Genomic DNA, 17,903 nt, shown 5'->3' with positions numbered 1-17,903 from the left:
TTCTTTTTCCTAATTATTTTTCTTTTTCAGTCTTTATCCTTTCTGCTTCCACTGGTTCAGGTTATTTTCGTTTTTCCTAGTTTTTATTTAGCAGTATGCTCATTTTGTAGTGACAGGCCTTAGACTGCACAATTTTGGTATAAATGAATGCACTTACCATGGTTTAGTTAAATAACACCAACTGCCCCAAAACACAGTTCCAATGTCATTAATGGTGAGTATATGATTGCATAAACCACAAACTTCACTGCTGGCTCTTTAGTTCACAAGTTATTGCACAAGCAACACATACAAACCATGCTCAGTCACCTAACTATATCACTTATTTTAAAATTTGTTATAAACAACAGGGTCCTATTGTATAGCACAGAGAACTATATACAATATCCTATGATAAACCATAATGGAAAAGTATATTAAAAAATTACATATATAACAACCACTTCGCTGTACAGCAGAAATTAACACATTGTAAATCAACTATATTTCAATAAATACTAATTAAAAAATGATTAAATGTGTTAGCAACTGGTCATTGCACATGTTACTCAGCTTATTCACAAATAGAAAGCATAGTAGTTTAGCTGCCTGCTTGTCTCCCAGTGATGAAGGTACATGACAAAAGTCAATAGTCAACAAAATGAAAGTAGAACAAAGCAACAAAAAAGTAATAACCCTGGGAGTGGGATTTAAATAAAACATAAATGGAGTTATTGGGGTAGTAGTTGGCAGGCGGAATGTTGACATTGTCACTATTGACTAGCTGTGCAACCAGAGGAACTCTGTGAAGGCCAATTTACATAAATGTAGAAAATGGTTGTGATGAAGAGGAAGTTCCAAAGAGAGTGGCATTGGCAAAATACTTCATATTAAAGGAATTCTCAGAGATATTTCATGGCACTAAAAATGCAAAGGATAAAATGTTAGAAGCTAATCCAAACTTGAAGAAAGCAAGCACCATCCAAGAAATGACACTTCTCACTGTTTTAATATTTAAAATTACAGTGTCTTTAATACTTTTTCGCTTCCCTTTATATGTTTGATAGATGGTAAGAGCTTTTAATTTTTTGATAAAAAAAAATTTAAAGATCAGGGAACAATCATGATTTTTCCCATTATTAAGGCTGCTTTGCATAGCCAGTTTCACAATTTCCATACTACCTGAAGGACTGCTTGCATATATACTTTCTAATTTGTTAATTAAATCTATCATTTTCCCTTTGAGCCATGCTTCATTTTATTTCCCCCTGTTCTGTAACAGATTCCTTCATTTCCTACTAGGAGCTTGGAAATTATAGAAAGGCAAAGCAGCTGGTCAAACTTTCCTTCTGTCAGAGATGCAGACCAGATGCAGACCAAGGACCAGCATTATGGAACTTGGTGAAACAAACACAGGCAGTTGCGTTGGGTTTGCAGGCTCTGAAGATTCTCTTAATTATGTTAATTATGTCAGAAAAATAAGAGTACGACTTTAGTTTAAGACAATTCATGTGAAAGCATAGAAAAAAATTTTTTTTTCAGGTTGTTACAATATTTAAGAAAGGTGATGTCTTTCGACTCAGATCTCAATCTGTCAGTCAGAGTTGGCAAGACAGAATTTTCTGAGAAAAGGACTATGGCAAAGTTAGGGTTCTGCTTTAAATATAATAATGTTTGGTTTGAGAACTGAGAAAAGCAGATCCTTTAAGTGCTATCCTCCCCAAACACCATCTAGCTGTTAACGTCACCCTAAAATCATTGCAATGGTTATCCACTGAGATTTTCCCTGGAAGCAGGGGAGATGTTTGCTGTCTCTCCCTGATTCTAAGTTGTGGTTCTTCTGTGCCACAAAAAAGAGAACATGAGTGGATGCCAGTAAGATAAGGCCTGGAAAAAGGGCAGAGCAACTAGGCCTGTTTAGAAACCCAGATGCTGTAATTACCCTAAAGCCACCATAATGGCTCTGAATCAAGAAAAGGAGAAATTGCTGGTACAGTCCTCAAGAAGGAAACTTTGTAGTCTCATCTCAGATGGGTCTTTGAGGTCTACAGGGCAAGGAAAAATCCAATCCAGGGAGCAGGGCCAGAGGGAGCTAGACCACATAAAGCCCTTACTGCATGATTCTGGCAGGCTGACACTGCTTAACTCTTCAGTTCAGGGCAAGTCACGGACAGGTGACTATGAATTTTGTTATGAATTTTGTTGTTTTTCTTTACTTTGTTTTCCAAAGAAGTTTTTAAAATTTGCGTTTCCCTTTTCTTCAGTCTTCAAACATTCACTGATTGTGTGTGCATGTGTGTGTAAGAAAGAGAGGAGGTCCTTACTCTCACTGTTTCCATTCTAGTTTAGTGAGGCAGACATAAACACACAAGGTCATTTCAGTTGACTATGAATGAGCGAGATAATTAGGTGTCTAAGGAAGGCCTTGTATTCTCTTTAATTTACTCTATAATACTTCTATCCAGATAGTGTGATGTAAATTTTGTGAGTCAAGGTTAAGCTAAACCTTAAATTAAGATCTGTTTGGTAATATGTGAAGCGTAATAGGCTGAACTATGTCCTGCAAGAGGATATGTCCAAGTCTTAATCTCTGATACCTAAATGTGAGCTTTGTTTGGAAATAGGGTGTAGTTAAGAATTTTGAGATCATTCTGGTAAAATTTAGGGTATCCTTATGAGAGACGGGAGAGGGGCATCAGAGCTGCAAAGCAGAGGACCATATGAAAACTGAGGCAGACAGAGGTTGGAGTAGTGCAGTTGCAAGCCAAGGAACACCAAAGATTGTCAGCTGCCTCCAGAGGCCAGGTAAGAGACACATAAATAGAACAGACTCTCCTTCAGTGCCTCCACAAGGAACCAGCCCTATGGACAGTGATACTGGGCTGCTTGGCCTTCAAAACAGTGAAAGAATATATTTGTTTTACATCAACCAGTTTTTGGTAACTTGTAGCTGCCCTAGGAAGCTAATAAATGGACTTTCCTAATGAGAAATTCATTCTGAAGAGGTTATCATTTGACCCACTACAAATTCTTCAAAATTATACTAGAGGACTGATAGCAGAAGTAATGAGAAAAAGTGTTTCAGTGAAAAGAATAAAAAAGTGATGATCAAGATGTGTGTCAAGAGCAGATACACTTGCATGAACTGAGTGGGATACCCCAGTAACTCCAGTATTCTGTGGCTGCAGAACTGACTTTGTCCATGAAGCAATCTTAAAATCATTAGTTTAACAGGTAATGAAGATTCAGTTTTCTGATCCCAACTGGACTGTGAGCAGAATTCTGCCATCTGATTTCTATGTCATCTGTCTTGGCTTTTATTGTATTATTTTCTGTGCCAGTCTAGTTGATCCTATATGAAAGTGACAATGAAAGTCGCTCAGTTGTGTCCTACTCTTTGTGACCCCATGGACTATACAGTCCTTATGATTCTCCAGGCCAGAATACTGGAGTGGGTATCCTTTCCCTTCTTCAGGTGATCTTTCTGATCCTATATACATCCTCTGAAAATAAATTTCTAAATACAAATATTAATTTTAATATTATCCAGATGACATCACCAGACCAAGAAACCCAGGAACTCGAAATTTCAGCAGCTGTAGGGCATCTGGCCTAATCCAGAATTTTCACACAATGCAGAAAATGCAAAGAAGCAAAATAGCCTTAAAGCTCCCAGGTCAGACATGGCTACTATCTTAATTTTTCTAGTTTTCAGGTCCCTTTCACTAATACCCGATTGAAAACAAACTTGAAATAAGACATAGGAGAGGTGGTCAAGCCATGTTCCTCATGGCACTCAACCAGAAAACCTCCCTGAAAACACATTTCGAGAGCTCCCTTCTTTGAAATATCTCGTGATCAGAGACTTCATTTACTGATTACTAGTCACACGTGACTAGCAAATTACTTGTGTGTTTAACCATGTTACCGCTGGGGAGTGAAATAAAATGGATGTTAATCATTTTTCACTCTAGTGATAGAGCCTACCCGCACATATTTAACCAGCCAAACAAAAAGTCTACAGCCCTCTAGAAACTTAAGTGGCTCTTAAAAGAGCCTTTGGGTTTACAAAAGTCGTCTGAAAGCAGAAACTTCACTTGGAGCTGGTGTACTTGGTGACGGCCTTGGTGCCCTCGGACACGGCGTGTTTGGCCAGCTCCCCAGGCAGCAGCAGGCGCACGGCCGTCTGGATCTCCCTGGACGTGATAGTGCAGCGCTTGGTATAATGTGCCAGGCGCGACGCCTCGCCTGCGATGCGCTCGAAAATGTCACTGACAAACGAGTTCATGATGCTCATGGCTTTTGAAGATATTCCTGTATCTGGGTGAACTTGCTTCAACACCTTGTAGATGTAAATTGAATAGCTCTCTTTTCGACATCTCTTCCGCTTTTTCCCTTCCTTCTTCTGGGTTTTAGTTACAGCTTTCTTGAAGCCTTTTTTAGAAATGGTAGTGCCTTTTGTAGTCAGCTCTGGCATGGCAGACGCACAACTCCTAGATGGCAAAAGACTAGCACTCACTCAACGCAACTGTGGTATTTATAGGTACAGTGCTCAGAAGCCCAGTTGGGCAGCTCACATCTGATTGGATAATGGGTGTGTGTATGTAAATGAAGTGATTCCAGTAACGTACTCTGATTTGATACAAGAGTATCAGCCAATCAGATAGCGAATCACAACCTACCTGATACTATAAATAGACCCCCGCACCTGCCCTAACGGTAATTTTTTTCCGTTATAACATGTCTGCTCTTTAGTTACGTCTGGTCGTGGAAAGCAGGGTGGTAAAGTACGTGCTAAGGCCAAAACCTGGTCATCCAGAGCGGGCCTGCAGTTCCCTGTGGGCCGAGTCCACCGCCTGCTCCGAAAGGGCAACTACGCAGAACGCATGGGGGCCGGAGTACCTGGAGCTGGCGGGCAACGCGGCCCGGGACAACAACAAGACGCGCATCATCCCGCGCCACCTGCAGTTAGCTATCCGTAATGACGAGGAGCTCAACAAGCTGCTGGGCGGTGTGACCATCGCGCAGGGCGGTGTCCTGCCTAACATCCAGGCTGTGCTGCTGCCCAAGAAGAATGAGAGTCACCACCACAAGGTCCAGGGCAAGTAACACCTCCCAAGTTGTAAAAGCTAAGCAAACGACCTGAACGTCTGAAGAGCGTTGGAAAAGTACCAAACTGAAACCAAAGGCTCTTTTCAGAGCCACTGACAATTTCTGAGAAAGAGCTTGGGTTTAGAAAAAAAATCCAATGCAAGTAACTGATGGACTAGCAATAAAAAAGAACTGGCCTACAACCTCTGAAGCAGTAAATGTACCACAATTGTGACAAAACTTGTGATCTTGAGTGAATATTTTTATATTTTTGGAGTAGACAGAAGAGGCTCCTGGTGGGCAGGGGGGTGGGGGTTAGAGATTCCATTCTCCTTGGGGAAAAGAGCAAGTTTTAGCTTAACTCTTATATTTGGAGACAATGCTAGCCTACCAACTAGCAAACCAACATGCATCACGGCAGCTTTTTCTCTCAAATGCCTTCTAGTAAGGGATTTCCAAGATTTCTAGGATGATTCTATATCCTGAAAGCTGTGACACGTCAAGCCAAAAAGTAAGACATGACTATTTGACAGGTAATTTTACGTGAAAAACAGTAAATAACAGATTGATTTCTTAACGGATAAGATTTATTTTGACATACCATTTTGATGGTAAAATACTAATATCGATATTACACTTGGTAAGTAATATGACGAAACAGCTTTCTACCACCAATTATTCAGAAACAGTAGGCAATGAGTTCAACAGACTTAACCACTGAAAGTGAAGCAAAATATTTTGTTGATCTGTAGCACTGCATATGAGTAAACACCCACAAAGGCAACTGACTGGAAAGCAGCCACATTCAAAATTCTTGTACGAAAATGAAAGCATCTGTCAATGTAAGAAATATTTGCAACCTAAAAGTTGAGAGTTATGTTTTATTTGGTGGGACTTTTTAGAACTTCATGCCCTGGAGACAGCATCTCAAGTAACCCTGAGAGAACCGCTCCAGGGAGGTGAGGGGAGGAGCCAGGTTATATAGAAGTTTTGCAACAAAGGGCATGTAATCTGAGCATTAAAAATTATTAAAGAAAACCAGATTATCTCAAGTTAAGGAAGTTAGCCCTTTTCTATGCATGGGAAGATGCAACAGTCTGGGCTCAGTGAAATCATTCCTTTGATAGATACCTCACCTTTCTGGGGCCAGTATCCCATTTTTCCCCCCATATCCTAAACTCAGGGCTCACTGTAGGGTGTGGCTGCAGTATGATGGCCGTTAGATGGCAGGTATTCTTTCCTTCCTGAATCCTCTCAGAGTTCATCAACCTTCTGTGGTGACTGCAATTGCTGATGACTGTGATATCCTTTGTTCTCTGATATGGCAGGAAAAATGTGATCTCTCTTATCAAAAATTTTCAGGGAGGGAGGTTCATGAGAGAGGGGATATATTTATACTTACAGCTGATTCACATTTTGTACAGCATAGCTAATACAACACTGTAAAGCAGTTATCCTCCAATTAAAAAATTAAGAAATGACCTTTAAAATTTTCCAAACACAACATAAAACAAACATCTACATGTTTAACTTGAAAATTCCTTAAACATTGCAAAGTTAAAAAGTTTTTGAACATTATTTTTGTCTATAAAAGTAGACCCAAACCTATACATAAACTGTTTAAAAATTCTAAGAATGTAGTTTTTAAAAACTTACGTTAACGTATTAAAAAATATGAAATGTAAGAGTTCCTGAAAAATTATAAATTGCTTAAATTAAACCTAGAAAGCAGTGAGAACTAAGATAAATGGGGAAAAAAGTCATCAATGAGCTACCATCCTCAAAGATTAGGCTTCCAAGAGTGTATCCTCTTAGACATTTAAGGAACAGATAAATCTATGGCTAATGAAATGGTTCTAAATTGTGAAAAAAAGTTTCATTTGTATTTTTGAAGAAATATGATAAAATTTAATGACGAAAGCATGCTACTAAATGCAGTGCAATATAAATTTTAAATAATCCATAAATCTCCATTAAATATGAATAACTAACTTTAGCAACACATTAACAAGATTACCAAACAAGAATGTAAGGCTGTTTTCAATGTTGAGTAAAACCAAACAAAGGGAAAATAAAGTCTTATGTTAAACTCAGGAGGTACTTAACATTTGCTAGTATGTTTAACTGAATAGTTTTTGTTTCTCAGTGGAAAACTAGTGATTACTGTTAGCAGACTTTTTCTTATCACTATATTTTAATATTACTCTGGACTATGTTAGATAAATCACTAAAGAGATATTAAGAGGATTCTGCTGTAGCAAAAGAAGGAAAATAAAATTAGGTGTCATCTTTGAGAGAAGGAGCTGTGGTCAAGTTTCAAAAAAATAGCATTTCATAAGTCATTTATATTCAATGTAATGTTACCTATAACTACTTCAAAATGTTGGTGTTAATCTCAGTTTGTGCAAACTGTTATATGAGAAGCCATTTTAGTGAGTAAAATGAAATCAGGCTTCTTTGTTAAGTGATGGCTGTTTTTCATTTATAATTTCAGAAAGCCACAGCAAATACTTAGGAAAAGAATTCATACTCCACCAGAATCAGATGGTGGAAAAATTGGAGCGAATGGGGGGTTAAAGACAAAAGAATCAGGAGAAACAAGGACAAATGAGGCTTGATGCTAAAGCCTGAAGTGGGAATAAGTACCTCTATTTAAGTGGGTAAATGAGGAGCCGAGGGGTTAAGTGAGCAATCCTGCTCTAAAGCAGTCTACCACACAATATAGGGGAAACTGCCCTGCTTCTGTGAGTAATGTGTTACACAAGCATGTAAGCTGGGAACAGCATTGATAGAATTCAAACACACAAATTTACATCCAATGCAGTAGAAAGTGAAAGTCAGTGTCCTGACTTTTTGTGACCCCGTGGACTATACAGTCCATGGAATTCTCCAGGCCAGAATACTGGAGTGGGTAGCTGTTCCCTTCTCCAGGGAATCTTCCCAACCCAGGGATGGAACCCAGGTCCCCCCCATTACAGACGGATTCTTTACCAGCTGAGCCACGAGGGAAGCAATGCAGCAGAGTGAGTTTCTTCTTTAAACTACAATTCACATTAAAAAATACATTTATGTGAGCAAAATTACTCTCAGAAATACACATGCGCACTAATAACTTAAAACAGTTTTCAGAAATAATATGCCATTGCTGGAAGTGTTACAGGGAAGAGCCAATTAGTACTCCAAGTTGGATCTATTTCTTTCACTTTAATTTTTGATTAACTTTTGCTTCCCATTGCTTTTATTCACTAAAAGGATATACTGTTTATATGTAATGGCCTGCCTCATGGAACCCTGTCCCTGGGTCTGAATTTTAAACCGAAGTGCCTTAGTTCAGGACCCTGTACACCTGTGGATGTTTACAGAAAGGAAGAAGTTAACACATTTGCTGTGTCAAATTGAAAGCTGTCACTTGAATTTGCCAAACAAATGTGTTTGCAGATGAAACACATAACTCAAATAGATTAAAGAAAAAGAGGGGATTCATTAAACATATTCTAATGAGGAACCCTGAGAATAGAAAGAAAAGCTACTGAGCCATTAGAAAGAGTGTAATCTGAGATGCAGAGACACAACAAAAACCCTATCCAGCATGTCAATGAATTGTTTTTTATCATTAATCTTGGCGTTTCATCACAGCAATCTTTAGTGAAATGAAATGGCCTTGTTTTTTTAATCATGATCTGTCACTGAGATAAATACAGAATATGGGAGGCAGAGGAGAAGGATGAAATTTAGCCAAGAAATGGAATTTTTCTTTCTTCTAATGGTATTGATGTAGAAGATAGATGGGCTCCAGGTTAGACATTTACAATTGGCCTCCTGTTTCCAGTTCATGGGGCACGAAGATGTGGGCTTCAGGCTGGATGCCTACAACTGTTAGCATTTCCTGAGACAAGAGAGAAGCAGGCTCCAGTTCAGGCATTTACAATCAGCCTCCTGTCTGCCCTCTGAAACGGAAGTAACGACAGAAACAGAGTAAATAGCCAGTGTTTGTTTCTTGTAAACACCTTAAGGTAAGAGTCATGGCAATAGTCAAGGTTAAGGACAAAGAGGGGCAAGACTCTGAGTAAAGGATTAAGGGATCCTTGTTCCCCCCACTTTGGGGACAAGGGAGACACTACACATGAACAGAAAGGCTCCTTGTGGGTCACAAGTCAAGGGATCATGCCAGGCCATAATGAGTCTTGCTCCTCCCAGAAACCTTCACTTTGAGATCCATCTTGGCTGAGGGGTGAGTGAACCCTAGAGGAGTGTCCCAGGGTAGGTCAGGTGTGAAAAAAGAAACCAGATAATTGGCTAAAGGCAGACAAAGACCTGGAAGAACTGCCCTATATAAATGACTTAACTGCCTCTTTACTGTGCTCCTCCTCACTAGGGAGGACGTCCACAACCTCTCTCTCCAGGTGTGCATCTCTGCCTTGCTTCTGTCTTAACTCAACAAACCATTTCTCTATGTGCTCTCCCACTTGTTGTGCTGTGTCTCTAATAATAAACTTTGTACCTGCACTTATAGTTTCTGCCTCTGTGATAAATGTATTTTTCACTGGGAACAAAGATCTAGGGGAAAATAGCTTCTAGCCTCTAGCCCTCACTGGTCTGGTGGCTAGGATTCCTGGTTCTCATCCAGGATACCCAGGTTCAATTCCTGGGCAGAGAATGAAGATCTTGTTTCATGCCACCATTCACTGCCGCCTTGCTGAGATCAATGTAAGGCAATTTAAAGGCAAATTTAACACCAAACAAGGGGTATGGCTGGCCCTTTGAGAGTATTTGTGAATCATTAGAACATTCTGATGAGATCATCCTTTGGGGATGGTGATCCATTTTTGGAGTCATGTTTCCACTCCTTACCTCTACTGCCAGAATCCATATAAGGGCAGTGAGTTAGGTCAGTCTGTCACTCATGGTTCCTTTTCTTACCCCATGAGTCATTTGAAATCTTGAGATTTATCAGACCTGGATTACATTTAACTAAGTTTGGCTTCAAGCTCTTTCTACCTAGTAGGAATAAAAGTGATACCTTCTTTTCTTTTCCATCTTGAATTTTACTTTCCTACATGGTCCAACTAAACTTATCAGTGTTAATCAATAATATATGGCAAATAGCATGCTGCTGGAAATAAGAGCTAGCCTGCTGCATTCACTGAAATAAAACAATGGTATTAGATCACTGACAGTTTCCCCCTTTAAAAAATCTGGCTGCAAAATTTGGGATTCCGCAAATAAATTGTCTCTCACTTTGTTACCACAGACAAATGTTAAGTCCTACATAAGTCGTTTCATTTCCTAACACCTTTCTTCTCATTTTTCTTTATCCCAACCATTCAGGCTCTGTTTGGATTCTAGTTGGTTATCTGTGTTTTTTCTGAGTAATCCAGGGTCTCAGACAATCTCAAGGACCTCAGTAGGGTCTAAATCGAGTAACAAGTGTTCTTATAAGAGACAGAAGAAAAGGTACATAGAAGAGAATATTTCATGAAAGGTAAAGGTAGAAATTGAAGAGATATAGCCACAAAACAAGGAATACAATAGACTCCTGGAAGCCACCAGAAACTAAAAGGGAAGCAGGGGACAAATTTTCCCTCAGAGCATCCAGAAAGAACCAATTCTGCCAGCGCTTGATTTTGGACTTTGTTCTGCCAATATTATATGGGAACAAATTTCTGTTGTTTTAAACTACCCAGTTTGTGAAAATTTGTTAACAGCTACAAATATGTAGAGAACTTCCAAAATTCAACAGTTAAAAATATCAATCTAATTAGAAAATGGACAAAAATAAGGGACATTTCACCAAAAAAAGATACACAGATAGCAAATAAGCATATGAAAAGTTTTTCAATATCATATATCACTAAGTGTTAAGTGTTAGTTGCTCAGCTGTGTCTGACTTTCCCACCCCATGAACTGCAGCCCACCAGGCTCCTCTGTCCATGGAATTCTCCAGGCAAGAATACTGAAGTGGGTTGCCATGCCCTCCTTCAGGGGATCTTCCTGATCCAGGTATAGAACTGAGGTCCCCTACCTTGCAGGCAGGCAGCTTCTTTACTGTCTGAACCACCAGGGAAGGGAATTATAAATTAAAACTATGATGAGATGTCACTATTATCTCACATCTTTTATAATGACCAAAATCCAAAACACTGACAACACCAAATGCTAGGTGGGAGATGGAGCAACAGGAAAACACACTTATTGCTGTTGGTAATGCAAAATGGTATGGCCACTTTGGAAGACACAATTTCCTTTTTTTTCCCTTTTAACTGAAGGATAATTGCTTTACAATGTTGTGTTGGTTTCTGCCATACAACAATGTGAATCAGCCATTAAGTATACATAGGTCCCCTTCCTCTTGAACCTCCTTCCCACCTCCCATGCCATTCCACCCTCTATGTTGTCACAGAGCACCTGGTTGAGTTCCCTGTGTTATGCAGCAACTTCCCATTAGCTATCTATTTTACATATGGTAATGTACAGATTTTAATCCTACTCTCTCAATTTGAACCACCCTCTCCTTCCCTGTGTTCACAAGTCTGTTCTTTATGTCTACAGAAGACACAGCTTCCTACAATAGTAAACACTGGCTATTCAATCCAACAATTGTACTCCTAGGTATATATCCAAATGAATTTATATACACATTCATTCACACACACAAAATATTTATAGCAGCTTTACTCACAATTGCCAAAAATTGTAAACTAAGATGTTATTCAATAGGTAAATGGATAAATAAACTATGTTATACCCATACAATGGAGTATTCAGTTCAGCTCAGTTCAGTCGCTCAGTCGTGTCCGACTCTCTGTGATCCCATGAATTGCAGCACGCCAGGCCTCCCTGTCCGTCACCAACTCCTAAAGTTTACTCAAACTCATGTCCATCGAGTTGGTGATGCCATCCAGCCATCTCATCCTCTGTCGTTCCCTTCTCCTCTTGCCCCCAATCCCTCCCAGCAGCAGGGTCTTTTCCAATGAGTCAACTCTGCATGAGGTGGCCAAAGTATTGGAGTTTCAGCTTCAGCATCAGTCCTTCCAATGAACACCCAGGACTGATCTCCTTTAGGATGGACTGGTTGGATCTCCTTGCAGTCCAAGGGACTCTCAAGAGTCTTCTCCAACACCACAGTTCAAAAGCATCAGTTTTTCAGTGCTCAACTTTCTTCACAGTCCAACTCTCACATCCATACATGACCATTGGAAAAACCATAGCCTTAACCAGACGGACCTTTGTTGGCAAAGTAATGTCTCTGCTTTTTAATATGCTGTCTAGGTTGGTCATAACTGTCCTTCCAAGGAGTAAGCGTCTTTTAATTTCATGGATGCAATCACCATCTGCAGTGATTTTGTAGCCCAAAAAAATAAAGTCTGACACTGTTTCCACTGTTTCCCCATCTATTTCCCATGAAGTGATGGGACCAGATGCCATGACCTTAGTTTTCTGAATGTTGAGCTTTAAGCCAACTTTTTCACTCTCCTCTTTCACTTTCATCAAGAGGCTTTTTAGTTCCTCTTCACTTTCTGCCATAAGGGTGGTGTCATCTGCATATCTGAGGTTATTGATATTTCTCCTGGCAATCTTGATTCCAGCTTGTGCTTCTTCCAGTCCAGCATTTTTCAGGATGTACACTCTGCATATAAGTTAAATAAGCAGGGTGACAATATACAGCCTTGACATACTCCTTTTCCTGTTTGGAACCAGTCTGTTGGTCCATGTCCAGTTCTAACTATTGTTTCCTGACCTGCATATAGGTTTCTCAAGAGGCAGGTCAGGTGGTCTGGAATGCCCATCTCTTTCAGAATTTTCCACAGTTTATTGTGATCTACACAGTCAAAGGCTTTGGCATAGTCAATAAAGCAGAAATAGATGTTTTTCGGGGACTCTCTTGCTTTTTCAATGATCCATCGGATGTTGGCAATTTGATCTCTGGTTCTTCTGCCTTTTCTAAAACCAGCTTGAACATCTGGAAGTTCACAGTTCACGTATTGCTGAAGTGTGGCTTGGAGAATTTTGAGCTTTACTTTGCTAGCGTGTGAGATGAGTGCAATTGTGCTACTCAGTGATAAAAAGAAATGAACTATCAAGCTATGAAAAAGCACGGAGGAACCTTAAATGCACACTTCTAAGTGAAAGAAGTCAGTCTAGAAGACAACATACTATATGGGTCAAACTAATGACATCCTGGAAAAGGTAGAACTATAGAGACAGTAAGAAGGTCAATGGTTGTCAGGGTTTGATAGTGGGAGGGGGCAGGGATGAATAGGTGGAGCACACAGGATTTTTAGGACAGGGAAACCACTCTGTATGATGCTATAAGGTGGATACACGGCATCACACATTTGTCAACATCCATGGAACTGTACAACACGAAGAGTGAACCCTAATATAAACTATGGACTGTAGTTAATAATATATCAGTAGTTGTTCAATAATTGTAACAAATGTACCACACTAATGTAGATGGAGAAGACATTCATGTGAAGTCTCTGTACTTGCTACCCAATTTTTCTGCTTTAAACCTAAAACTGCTTTAAAAAATACTCTACTTTAAAAAGCCAATCCCAAAAGATCACTTACCATAAATTCAATTTTTGTAACATTCTTGAAATGGCACAATAAACAGAATATATTAGTGGCCCAAGAGTTGAGGAGGGGGGTGGCAGAGAAGTGTCTGTGGGTATAAAAAGGCAACAAAAGGAATCCTTGTAGCAATGGAAATATTCTACATCTTGATAATATCGATGTCAATATCTTGGTTGTGATATTGTACTAAGTATTGCAAGATGTTACTGAAACGTTGCTGCTGAGCTGTGAAAGACACTGGGATTCTTGGCCTCCGAAGGACAGGAATTAAATCTGGGGCCAGTGATGAGGCTTGATCACTCAGAGCTTTTGTGTAATAAAGTTTTATTAAAGTATAAGAGAGATAGAGAAAGCTTCTGACATAGACATCAGAAGGGGGCAGAAAGAGTACCTCCTTGCTAGTCTTTAGCTGGATGTTATATAGTTACTAGGAGTCTGCTAATTGGACAAAGGAAATGTCTCAAAACTCAGAGACTGGCACCAGGCCCCTCACCCACAACCTGCATTTTGAGATAACATTGGCACAAAGTGAGTTGTCCTGGGCCATAAAATGATTGACACGAATCTTGAAGAAAGGCAGGTTTTCAAGCAAATATATTCTCATTAACATAGCTTAAGAGAACATTTGCACAAGTAAAACATATTGGTTTGTCAAGTCAGTTCTGAGTCTTAGGCAGAACCACCTTGAAGACAGAGTCTAGGGTAAATACATAGTTCATTAACATAGCTTAAGACAAACATTTCCATAAGAAAAACACATTGGTTAGCTCAAGGTTTGAGAAAATTAAGTTCAGGTGGAACCAGGTGTCCTTCTGGCAGCACAGAATTTTAAAAGAAATCTCTTTTTAAATTTGTATAGAGAAGGGGAAAAAATCTTAACACTTATTTGTTTCCTCCTGCTGCTTAAGAGAGAGATAAAAAATGTCTGATGCTTGCAGCCTATTTCCTCTGTTTGGAGACCCCTGGTCTTCCTGTCTGTTACCCTCTCAAAAGCTTTGGTGTAAAGTCTGTCTATACCCCCATCTAGAGCAGGGAGCAATGCCTACAGTAGAAAGAGGGCACCGGTTGCTTTTTTTTTTTCTCTCTTACAGAAGGGAGCTAACAATTCCAGCCTCACTCCTTTGACTTGTACCCTGAAAAACTGGGATAGATTTGATCCCCAGAGCCTAAAGACATGCCTGATCTTCCTATATGATACTACATGGCCACAGTATCCACTGGAGGACGGTGAATGGTGGCTAGACTGGTTCTATAGAAAACCAGGGAAGTGAGTAAAAGTAGCATATGTGTTGCCCTTTTTCTCTCTGCGAGACATGCCAGACTTATGTCCTAAGGGTATAGATTTGGGTATGAAACCTTCAGCTCCCTCCTGTCCTCCTACTTTGTCCCCTTACCCAGGACTCCAAACTGAGCAAACTGAAAGTCAGGAAACCACACCCCACCCCTCCCCCTCCAGGAAGGGTTACCTTGGTCTTGGTAAAAACTCAAACTGAGATTCAAACTGCCCAGATAGAGGTCCAAACAACCTCTGTCTCAGTACAACCTCAGACTACTGTGATTTCAATAGAAACTCAGACAATTGAAATAAGAGAAGTTCAGACAGCAAAAACTAAGGGTGAGATACACGATGAGATGCAGGACAGGAGACAAAGAGATAAAGAAGAGCAGGTTTCTCCAATCTATCCCTGGGATCATATGTGCAGAGCAGCCTGAGAGGTTGAGAACAGCCTCTTCATGAAGTACCCACCAGGAGAAATAATCAATCTGTGAGAATTAATAAGCCCTTTTCTTACCAATAAATACAAAGAATCAAGGAGGATCTGAGAGATTATTTAGAAGACCCAGAAAAATATATTAGAGCTTTTAAGGGTGTTACTCTGCTTTATGACCTTACTTGGAAGGATGTGATGTATATCCTGGGACAATTGCTAACTTCTGACTCAAAAACTCAAGTTTTGGGGGAAGTGGTTGCCTCTGGAGATGAATGGCTTGGTAATAAATCAGTAGGGAAGAGGGAAGATGAGATAGCTGCCCTCCCCACTGGGAATCAGGTGGTCCCAACTATAGAACCAGATTTGGACTATAACACAGCTAAAGGAAGATGGGATCAGGGTCACTTTGTCAGATGTGTTCTTGAAGGACTCAGGCAAGCGCATGCTAAGACTTTAAGCTATGCCAAATTAGCAAACATAAAACAGGAAGAGAAGGAAGTTTCTGGTAAATTAATAGACAGACTGAGGGAAGCCCTTCACAGATTCACTGAGATTGATCCCGAAAGTGAAAAGGGAAGAGCGATCTTAAAAGATAGATTATTCAGTCGGCTCCAGATATCCACCATAAGCTATTAAAACAGGCGTATGGACCAAATCAGTCTTTAGATACCTGTTGCAACTGGCTCAGTCAGTCAATTATGGTAGGGAATATAAGGAAAAGAAAGAAAGGCAGAGAAAGACAAAGGAACAGGGGAAGCCCTTGTAATGGCTGTCAGAACTGTTTTTAAACAGCCTGAGAAAAATGCCCAGAGGGACCCAGGTGAAAAAGGATGGGCTTGCTATTACTGTGGAAAGGAGAGGCATCTCAAGCGAGATTGCCCTCAGGCATCTAAGCTGCCCCTGGCTCCATGTCCGGTCTGCAAGGGACCACACTGGAAGAAAGACTGCCCCCAGAGGCGTAGGTTTCAGGGGTCAGACTTTCAAGACAATCAGAACTGAAGGTGCCCGGGGGTCCCCACACAAGCTCCTGGCCTAATTACACCTGAGGAATACCCGGGGGGCCAATCTGTCGATTTCCTTTTGGACACTGAGGCAACTTACTCTTTGCTTACTGACGCCCCTGGCCCGCCTTCTCCCTGATCCGCTTCTGTAATGGGACTGGACTAGCTAAACATTTACATTTCAGTCATCCTCTAAGCTGCAGCTGGGACTCTGAGCTATTTTCACACGAATTTATGATCATGCTGGAGTCTCCCTCATCCCTTTTGGGGAGGGATGTATTGAGCAAGGTCCATGCCTCTGCTTTCATGAATATGGAGCCCTCCCTTTCTCTACCATTAATTGAACAAAATGTAAATCCTAGAGTGTGGGCTGATGGAAAATCTGTGGGTCAAGCACAAAATGCCATTCCTGTAGCTGTCAAGCTCAAAGACCTGCATTTATTTCCACATAAAAAGCAGTATCCACTGAAACCTGAGGTTAAGGAAGGGTTAAAACCCATCATTGGGAATTTAAAGGAGCAGGGGCTATTAAATCCCTGTAACAATCCATGCAGCACTCCTATTTTGGGTATAAAGAAATCAAATGATAAATGGAGACTAGTTCAAGATTTACAAATAATAAATGAGGCTATAGTTCCTTTATGCCCGTGGTGCCTAATCCTTATAATTTATTGTCTGAAATTCCTGAATGAGCCAAATATTTTTCAGTAATTGATTTAAAAGATGCCTTCTATTCAATGCCTTTGCCTTTGAAGACCCTACTCAGCCAGCTTCTCAATTAACCTGGACAGTTTTGCCCCAGGGATTTCATGATAGGTCCCACCTGTTTGGGCAAAGTTTGTCAGGGGATCTACAAAACTTGAATAGCTCTGAGGCAGTGGTGCTACAATATGGAGATGATACTCTGCTCTGTGCTTGCTCACAAGCCTCAGGAAATTTCTTAAACTTTCTGGCATGCTGCAGTTATAGGGCATCAAGGGAAAAGGCTCAGCTCTGTCAACAATCTGTTAAATATCTGGGCCTAATCATATCAGAAAGGACTAGGGCCACAGGTCCTAAGAGAATTAAACCTATATTAAATCATCCCCTACCTATGGCTTTAAGACAAGCATTTTGTGCTTGACCCACAGGCTACTGCCTGTGATTGGATTCTGGGTTATGGGGAACTTGCCTGGCCTTTATATAAGCTTATAAATGAAACTCAGCAGGCCCAAACTGACAAGCTGGTTTGGTCCCTAGAGACTCAAAAGACTTTTAAGTCTCTTCAGACTGCTCTCCTGCAAGCTCCTTATTTGAGCTTGCCCACGGGGTCAGAATTTGTTTGTTGCTGAAAGAAAAGGTATGGCCTTGGGTGTTTTGACACAACCCTGAAAGCCTCACCAGCAGCCTATAGGAGTGTATTCTTAAACTCTAAGGTTAATACTTGGATGACTTCTTAAATATCAGTCACTGTTGTTAGAAGGACCAATAAATTAGCTTAAAGTTTGTGGAGACTTAAATCCTGCCACTTTCCTTCCTGAGAAGGAAAATGAAACACATG

At 40.3% G+C, this 17,903-nt stretch overlaps 1 protein-coding gene and 1 pseudogene across 1 annotated transcript; one reads left to right on the top strand and one right to left on the bottom strand.

The window, feature by feature from the left end:
• Positions 1 to 4,072: 4,072 nt before the first annotated feature.
• On the bottom strand, positions 4,073 to 4,486 carry LOC122429845 (histone H2B type 1-A). Its single transcript, XM_043450504.1, has one exon. The coding sequence runs from the start codon at positions 4,454 to 4,456 to the stop codon at positions 4,073 to 4,075; it is 384 nt and encodes a 127-aa protein (XP_043306439.1). The 5' UTR covers positions 4,457 to 4,486.
• Positions 4,487 to 4,569: 83 nt separating this feature from the next.
• On the top strand, positions 4,570 to 5,088 carry LOC122429253 (annotated as a pseudogene).
• Positions 5,089 to 17,903: the final 12,815 nt, after the last annotated feature.

This window comes from Cervus canadensis, chromosome 28 (assembly GCF_019320065.1).
Source record: "Cervus canadensis isolate Bull #8, Minnesota chromosome 28, ASM1932006v1, whole genome shotgun sequence".
Taxonomy (NCBI): Eukaryota; Metazoa; Chordata; class Mammalia; order Artiodactyla; family Cervidae; genus Cervus; species Cervus canadensis.
Note: the sequence above shows the minus strand (reverse complement) of the source record. Positions and strands in the feature narration are given on the sequence as shown.